Consider the following 9,240-nt stretch of genomic DNA (forward strand, 5'->3'; position numbering starts at 1 on the left):
TCTAAAATGTGACCACCTCCTAACATTTTTCATAAATAAAATATAAAAAAAAAGTATGATTACATTCATACGTAAGAATTCTAAAACTAGTCATTTACAACCCCTATGATTGCATTCACACGTAAGAATTCTAAAACCAGTCATTTAAAACCCCACTAATAACACCAATTAAAATATCATTTTTTATACAAATTAAAGGAAAAAAAAAATCATGTTACTCATGTCACATTTTTCCTTCGATCCGTTCCACTGGTTCTAAAATGTGACCACCTCCTAATATTTTTTCATAAATAAAATATTAAAAAAAAGTATGATTGCATTCATACGTAAGAATTCTAAAACTAGTCATTTACAACCCCTATGATTGCATTCATACTTAAGAATTCTAAAACCAGTCAGTTAAAACCCCACTAATAACACCAACTAAAATATCATTTTTTCTACAAATTAAAGAAAAAAAAAAGTCATGTTACTCCTGTCACATTTTTCCTTCGATCCGTTCCACTTGTAAGATAGAGCAAATGGTTAAAGTCTGTCTGTCTCTTCTCTCGAACCTTTTTAACGGCGGTAGGTGAGTCTGGTGGGCTCTCTCCTCCTTATAAAACCACATTTAGCTGCTGTTCTTGTTTTGTGCCTCCCCATTCTTCCATCACAAACGCACTTCAAACTTTCCCTTTCGTCTCTTCTGTTCTTATCTCTTTCGCTCCCAACAACCCCAAAAAAGAAAATCTGTATCGTATCTCGTCCGGAAACAAAGCTAATAACCAAGATGCCTGCCGATAGCTCATCAGTTTCCGGCCACGCCCAAACTATTTGTGTCACTGGAGCTGGAGGCTTCATTGCTTCTTGGATGGTGAAGCTATTGCTCGAAAGAGGCTACACTGTTAGAGGAACCTTGAGAAACCCCGGTAGTTCAAATCATTAACATCTTCTAGGCCTGCATTCACAATTTCACAGATAATTCGACATGTTATGTTGTTACGTTGTTATCAGACCGAATTATAATTATTGGTTACTTAATTATGTTTGCACGGGCAGTTCTTGTTTCAAAATATTCGGTAGATATAATTCAGAATTTGACAGCGTAACATGCCATCCATGTTGCAAGACGTGTGCATCAGTTATTGTTCTTTGTGCTTTTATCCTTTATTTTTTGTGTGGTTTTCTTATTTTGGTTTTGGTTATAGATGACCCAAAGAATGCTCATTTGAGAGAGCTTGAAGGAGCTGCAGAGAGACTAACTTTGTGCAGAGCTGATCTCCTTGATTATGACAGCCTCAAAGAAGCCATTAATGGCTGTGATGGAGTTTTTCACACAGCATCACCTGTCACGGATGATCCAGTGAGTTTTCTTTTCCCTTGACTTTCTCTTCTGCTTTTCTGTTTGGTTGCTGAGAAAATCATGGAAAATGTGCACGCTATTTCCTTTTTGTCTTTTAACCATTCACCAACCGGAGGCAGATTGTCTGCCATCTTGTTTGGATGCCCTTTCCTTTCTTTCTTATTTGTGCTGTCGTTAAGATACGTTAACATTTTATATTCTTATTACTTTTTATCTTATTATCTCTATAAAAAAAATTAATATAAAATATTAACGTGATTTAACCGTGATCGCACAAAATAAAAAAAAGATGAGAAAGACACCCAAACAGAAGGCAGACATCTTCCTCCTCACCAACCCCCTGCACCAAAGCCTTACGTTCCTAATCCTCCCTAATTGATTGCTTTGTGGACCCTTAAAAACTAAGTATTAATAAGTGCGGTTCTCTGTCAGACGGCACTGCTTGTCGATGGTGATGTTCGGGGCCGTATCTGATTTCCGAGGGCTGTACGAAATTTTTTAGAGGGCTCATTTTTAAGATTGTATTAAAAAAAGTAAAACAATGTATTGATAGTAGAAGACAATAACTTAAATCAAAATAAATTTTAGCATTCACCGATTGTAAGTTTACAAATGTCATTAATTATAAGTAAAAAAGCTACAAATATAACATTCACTAAATAATAAAAAGCAGTTCAATCTTAAACAATTAAACAAAAAAAATAAAAAAACTTCAAAACTCTAACTTCACTTGAATATATAACCTTATTATATAATAAAATTGGAAAACTATAGTTTTTAGGGTGTTATTATTGACAATTAGAATATCTCATTGCACTAGAAATTTTTATATTGAGTGAGATGCTAAGGATATTAAATTTCTAGACAAAATTTTGTAAATTAAATGACATGTAAGTTAATGATTGAATTATTACTTAAGCATTGATAAACATGATTATTTCCTATTGGTGACTCATCATTTAGTTCACAAATTTAGTCTCCCTAGCATTACCCTTTTATATTTAGAAATTAAAAAAATTTACTCTTATAAGGAATGCACAATGAAATTTTAAAGTACTAACAAAAATAATTTTTTAAATATATAACATCATTACATAACATTAGATGACAAAAATTTTGAGCGTCTTGTGCAACTGCACCTTTCGCTCCCTCACCCCAAACACCTCCTCTGGTGATGTTGTGGACCTCCAAAAGAAAGATAAGAAAGAAAAGGAAAATTTGGTTGATGGGCATTGGTTTGGTGGATATTTTTCCTCTTTCGTATTTTTTGAGATTTTTTTTTTAAATAGAAGTTATTATTGGCACTTCATCATGATGCACTTTTGGACAAAAAGTAAACTTGGAACTCAATCAAACGAAACTATATGTCGCTGGTAATATGGTGTCATGAGTAATAATATCATATTATGTTAGAGAAATTTACATACAAGATATTTTGTTATTGATTTGGAACGTCACATGGTAGTGCTTTCTTTTTAATTATCATGCTACACAATTCAAGTTGTAAGACAAAATGAAAAAGAAAGTCTGATGAATCATACCATCACGACTCTTAAAAGTAGATGTTAGCAGATACTTTCAAATATTAAAAATTTGATAAGAAGTGCATGTTTGACCAAAAAAGAATGGAAGTATGCATGTATGTCGATATTTATCTTAAATTTGGTAAATACAAAATTCAATTTTCATTTTATTTTTTTTGAACAAACGAGGGAAAATATTAGGCTAAGCAATGTGTATAATAATAAGGGGTTGAACTTAGACGTAACCCACAAAAGAAAGAAATCACTGTACTTTTTACTAGAAATAGAAAATTTTTGACCTTTTTTATTTTCTTTAGAAATAATAAATGATTATGCAATCCCAAAAATAGTATTAATTCTAGCCTAATATGTATATACAGGAACAAATGGTGGAGCCCGCGGTGAACGGAACCAAGAATGTGATTCAGGCAGCGGCGGAAGCCAAGGTGAAACGGGTGGTTTTCACGTCGTCAATCGGTGCGGTGTACATGGACCCCACCAGGGGTCCTGATGTGGTGGTTGATGAGTCTTGTTGGAGTGATCTTGAATTTTGCAAGAACACCAAGGTTGGCAGAGCCATAATTATATATAATTTCTTTTCTCATTAACAAAAAAAAAAATCACTTATTAATATGAAGTAGTTATGTTTATCTACCAATAAAATACTTATTATATATTAGATAGAACACAGCAGAGAATCATCGGAAAAAAAGAAAGAAAAAAAAAGAAGAAGCAACAACTACTCTATTTAGTAACTATTTTTGTAACTATTATTAGAATAACAATGATGCTGTAAATAAAAAATGGTGACAAATATATATATATATATACACAGACCCTTTAAGGGAAGGGATCCCCATTTTTCAAAAAAAATGTGGACACCCTCTTAATCATTAGATTTGGCTTTAATGAATTTTTGTGATTGAGATTGAATCACAGGTCACAGAATCTCAACCACAAGATTTCATTAAAACCAAATCTAACGGTCAAGAGGATATCCCTAATTTTTTTGAAAAATGGGGATCCTTTACCTTAAAGGCTTCCACTATATATATATATATATATAACGTATTAGTCATCATTTTGTTGTAACTATAACCTATTTTTTGGCTTTTGTCACCATTTTCTTATTGGTGGCATCATTATCCAACAAAAGCTGCAAAAATAATTACTAAATATGATAGTTGTTGCTCATTTTTCTTGTAGTGAATGAAAATATACATATGCATTGTGATCAAAAGTTGGAGAAAAATCTACTAGTTAAAAATAATTTTTTTAGTCAATTGGGATGCATGAGTATAGACTTGGTTGAACATGCAAAAACAATATAAAAGAAACAATTTGGAAAGAAAAATCAATATAGAAAAAAACCCAACATATAATTTATATTACTTTTGATAATTTGACAATGAATTAACAAATAAAAATTAAATTGCAGAACTGGTACTGCTATGGGAAAGCAGTGGCAGAGCAGGCAGCATGGGCTGAGGCCAAAGAGAAAGGGGTGGACGTGGTGGTGGTGAACCCAGTGTTGGTGCTCGGACCACTTCTGCAACCAACTGTCAACGCTAGCACCATTCACATCCTCAAGTACCTGACAGGCTCAACCCAGACATATGCCAATTCAGTTCAGGCCTATGTGCATGTTAGGGACGTCGCACTGGCTCACATTCTGGTCTATGAGACACCCTCTGCCTCCGGCAGATATCTTTGTGCTGAGAGTGTGCTCCACCGGGGCGACGTGGTGGAAATCCTGGCAAAATTCTTCCCGGAATACCCTATTCCCAACAAGTAAGTGTAACATCGTTATCCTTGTCAATTTTGGTACAAACCCTTTCACTGAGTAGTTGAGTATACATAGTAAATTTTCTTGTTTTTACCACTGTTATTAATGTTGTTATTAGGTTAGTTTTGTGACTTTTGTTTCTTACAAAGATAAGATGTCTGGTAAAATAAAATGCTAATTACAGTCGTTCATGTATGCCTAGACAATTTTAAGGCATTGATTTTTTTGTTATGCATACGTAGACGACTCTTAAGCATCGATCTAATATAGGGTGGACGTCCATGGAATTGGCCATAAAAGATCACAAATGTTTAGGCTTTATTTTCTTGAGTAACTTCTGAGCATACTACAAATACACATTCAACTTCTGAATTTTAGGGTTTTTAATTGTTAGTAAGACTTGTTGGGTTACTCTTATACACACACACACATAATCAGGTGTCAAATCATAAAATAAATCCTAATGTTTTAAATTAGAAGTGGAGAAATATTCATATCGACATGCGTTGAATTATATATATATATAAGTGTAAGCTTTTGATTGCATGATTTGACACCTGATTATGGAAGACATGTGTAAGCTTTTGATTGCATGAGCTTTGTTGCGGTGTGGGGCAGTAGTAGTTGTACCAGCTTTGACATGTCTACACAAAAGACTCCACAAATTGAAAAATTTAGTACCAAAAAAGTTGAAATAGTGATGTATAAATATACTTGTGGACCTAATGAGTCCTTACCTACTACGAGACTCCACCTCACCCTGAGATTATCTTTAGTTTTTATTATCCTTTGCAATATGTCACTCTCTTTACCTACCAATATGTCACTCTCTTTACTTACCAATATGTCCTGTCTGTACCGATATTTTTTTTGAACAAGAATTGTCTGCGCTCTCTTGTCCTTCTATTTGTATGATCACGGTTAAATTACGTCAATATTTTATATTACTATTCATTTTTGTCTTACTATCTCTATAAAAAAATAATATAAAATGTTGACGTGGCTTAACCGTGACCATACAAAACAGAAGGGCACGGAAGGGCAGACAATTCTTGTCCTTTTTTTTTGGGCTGTTTTATTTCTCGCTTTTAGCTGCAAAATCCTTGTAATTTGTCATTCTGAACTTTGTTATAAAAATTCCCTTTGACTAAAAAAAAAAAAAAATTATCCCCTTTGTTAGGCCACCATGCAAGTTCAATGATTTAGTGCTCTAAATGATCTTAGGAATATATACGATGCCAATATTTCACCATTACTAGGTCCCATTTCAGGAAATGAAGTGGGTCAAACAAAAATTCAGGAAATAATACTGTCTTCTGCATGAAGACTAACTGGTGTTCTTAAACTATAAAGGTCGTATCCAGTGCACAAGGCTCCCGCTTTACGCAGGGTCTGGGAGAGATGAATGTCGGCTAGCCTTACCCCCATTTATGGAGAGGCTGCTCTCAAGTCTCGAACCCGAGACCTACCGCTCATGGGCGAAGGCACTTGACATCGCACGACCTTTGTGTTCTTAAACTATATTTCAATAAAAATAAATATTTGCTAATCATTGGTTTACTTCTTTTGTATTTTTTGTTGAGCATATCTAAAAGAGTGATTACGTCGTACTAATTGATAGCTTCTTCTGATATGTATTTGCATTTTGTTAGTTTACTTGGTGTTTTTTATTTTTTTATGTGATTAAACTAATATGTCAAATATATACTTTGCAGGTGTAAAGATAATGGGAAACCCAGAGCAGAACCATACAAGTTCACAAACCAGAAGCTACGAGACTTAGGGTTGGAGTTCACCCCAGTCAAACATACCCTGTATGAAACTGTCAAGAGCTTGCAGGAGAAGGGCCACCTTCCAGTCCCTACAAAACAAGAACAAGATTCCATTAAAATTCAATCTTAACTTATAATAGTATAAAAAGATAAGAAGCATGAATATGTTCAAGTCCTTAATTGTTTGTTTGCTTAAATACTTATCTTATTTTGGTCCCTATAATAAAGCTGCGATGGTATTTTTAATACTAGGTTCTAGTAGAGGGCACAGTTTTCAGGAAAGATGTTGTTTGCAGTCCCATTTCTGAATTCTGAGAACCAAATAAATTTTTGTAATGAAGTCAATATAACTCTTAAGCCAAAGTATCTTTGGAAACGGTTAATTTCTGAATTCTTTTCGTAATTTCCTACTAATTATAGATTTGCATGGCATAAGTTTAGGAAAACATCCCCATGACAAGGAAAGATTTTTAGTGTATTAGGAACATACCTTTATATATCAAGTGTCATTATACAAGTGGATAAATACTTGAAAAAAAAACTATTTCTCACTTATTTTATGACACTTAAGTACCGAGCCGTATTCATAATACACTGCATAATCTCTCCATATAAGCAAATGGATAAAAAGAAATTTAAAAGGAAAGCAAATGCTATTGTGCAAAATTGTTTTAACAGTTTGGAATTTTCAATGTACTATTAATCTGAAGGTGTGATCTTTTATCTCAAAATACTTTGATACAATTTAGGAAGTTACCACTTAATATGTAATATTATAGAAGGACAATTACTTTTTCTGATGTGCGACAATTGTATTTGATTCACAATTCCTAACAACGCTCTCTCTATCACATCAGTGAGAATATTTGTTCAGTTCAGACAGAATCTGATCCCCTCCGGATCCCAATAAATTGAGCCTAAGGATCAAATGATCCGGGCCGTTGAAATTTGAACGAACGATTATAAACAGAGAGTCCCTCTAAAAGTTATAATAATTGTAGTCGTTACATCAAATTTCAACGGTCCGGATCAAATGATCATTGGGCTCAGATTATTGGGATCCGAAGAGGCAACGTGCCAACTCTATCTGCAACTTCATTTAAGAATTTAATTATTTGAACTGGTTTAGGACTTTGAGGCCTCAAATTCCTCCTACTGTGGGATTGGATGCCGTTGTAGGGCGGCTAATTAGATGACTCAAAAAGGGGTGGAATAATAAAAGGGAAAGATATATACAAGTAACCTACCGACCAAGGAACAATTGGTTGGTTTCTTGGTGAAGCACTTGCTGTGCGAAGTTGGTCGATTATATTGTTAAACAGTCATAAATATTCAATTGTAATGCTGACCCTTTCAAAGGAAACTCCACTATATGAGGACCAAACAAAACCCATGATGCCATGCGTATGTATTTCGTAAGCCTGCATGAGCATTATACCATATAAATATTAATAAGGAAATGGTTTTCAGTCATTTTAGCGTTACACGCTTCTCTGTTTAATACTAACTCTTTATTTCATTTTATTATTTAATTCGATGATCATAAATCAAGAAAGTCGTGTTAAAAGTTAAAAAATAATTGTGCGAAAATCACATTCCTATATATATGTGTGTGTGCGCGTGTAATAAATATAGAAGTAAATTACACCTTACCACCTTAAGTTTGAAGTCGATTTCAATTTCTTACAACATGTTTAAAACATTTCAATTTCATACCTCAAGTACTATTTTATTTCAATATAATACATCCGTTACATTTTTCATCTATTCATCCGTTAAGAGCTGACATGGCTCCTATATTTGTGCCACATGTGGCAAAAAAATAATTTTTTAATTAAAGAAAAAAATTGAAAACGCAAAACCCAACCCCCACCTCCCCATCTCTCTCCTTCTTCTCCAACCCGCCAACCCCTTACTCTTCCATCCTTGCCCACCGACATCTCCATCGCCAACGTCAACTGTCGGGGGAAATGGTCTTGCCTCAATGGGAGGGAGGTGGAGATGGTTGGAGACTTTGGTAGTAGGTTTTGTAGTTGGGCTGCGGGGGAGAATTGCAGAGGAAAAAGGGTGGGGGGTGTTCTAGAACAGAAAGAGGGAAAAAAGGGTAGAGGGGTTCTGGAACGAAATAGGGAGAAAGGGACTCAAGGGAGAATCGGACCTCGTAGTTTTGGATGTGGCTCACCAAATCAGTCATGGTTTCCAGCGAAAACAGGCACCAAAAATCTTCTAAATTGAAGCAAACCGACCGCCTCGCCGCCCGCCACATTTTGGTCTTGGATCTTCGACCTGGATCCCCATCAACAAAACCTTCTTCCTCGCTGTCGGCTTTGCCATGAAAAGTCGGATTCGAGACGGGACTCTTCACGGCATCGCCAGGTGGGTTGAGAGGGAAGAAGAAGCGGAAGAAGAAGAGAGTGGAGGGGATGGGTTTTCCGATCTCGAAGTCTTGCAAGGACCATTCTTTCTTCTAGGTTTCTTGCAATTTTGTGGGTTTTTGTTTTTGATTCCATTGCCCTCTGATTTCTAGAACGGATTTTCTGGAATTGAAAAGCCAGAGAGAGAAAGGAAGAAACAATGTGGAGTAGCTCATGTGGAGCCAAAAATAATCAAGAGGCGGAACGTGGATTTTTGGATCAAAATGACAAAATTACTCTCAAGGTACACCGAAATTCTTACGCGCGAGCAGTGGAAGAAACCTAAGGTGTTATTTGTTTTTTGGGGTCGGGGCGGGGAAATGATGGGTTTTGGGGTTTCTTTGTTTTTTTTTTTACTTTTCTTTAATTAATTATTTTAATATTTTAAAATTTTTTATTAGGT

At 34.9% G+C, this 9,240-nt stretch overlaps 1 protein-coding gene across 1 annotated transcript; it reads left to right on the plus strand.

The window, feature by feature from the left end:
- Nucleotides 1–591: 591 nt before the first annotated feature.
- Nucleotides 592–6,814, plus strand: LOC126611213 (cinnamoyl-CoA reductase 1-like). The gene is made up of 5 exons (XM_050279409.1): nt 592–908; nt 1,188–1,342; nt 3,246–3,431; nt 4,304–4,656; nt 6,367–6,814. Exons 1-5 carry the CDS (start codon nt 770–772, stop codon nt 6,551–6,553), a joined length of 1,020 nt encoding a protein of 339 aa, XP_050135366.1. The 5' UTR covers nt 592–769; the 3' UTR covers nt 6,554–6,814.
- The last annotated feature ends 2,426 nt before the right edge of the window (nt 6,815–9,240 follow it).

This window comes from Malus sylvestris, chromosome 17 (genome assembly GCF_916048215.2).
Source record: "Malus sylvestris chromosome 17, drMalSylv7.2, whole genome shotgun sequence".
NCBI classification, from domain to species: Eukaryota; Viridiplantae; Streptophyta; class Magnoliopsida; order Rosales; family Rosaceae; genus Malus; species Malus sylvestris.

What these genes read in the sequence shown, in the direction of transcription:
- LOC126611213 (XM_050279409.1), top strand. Translation starts at nt 770, where the DNA reads ATGCCTGCCGATAGCTCATCAGTTTCCGGCCACGCCCAAACTATTTGT. An exon ending in AGGAACCTTGAGAAACCCCG is followed by an intron (nt 909 to 1,187) that starts GTAGTTCAAATC and finishes TTTTGGTTATAG; the next exon opens with ATGACCCAAAGAATGCTCAT. An exon ending in AATTTTGCAAGAACACCAAG is followed by an intron (nt 3,432 to 4,303) that starts GTTGGCAGAGCC and finishes ATTAAATTGCAG; the next exon opens with AACTGGTACTGCTATGGGAA.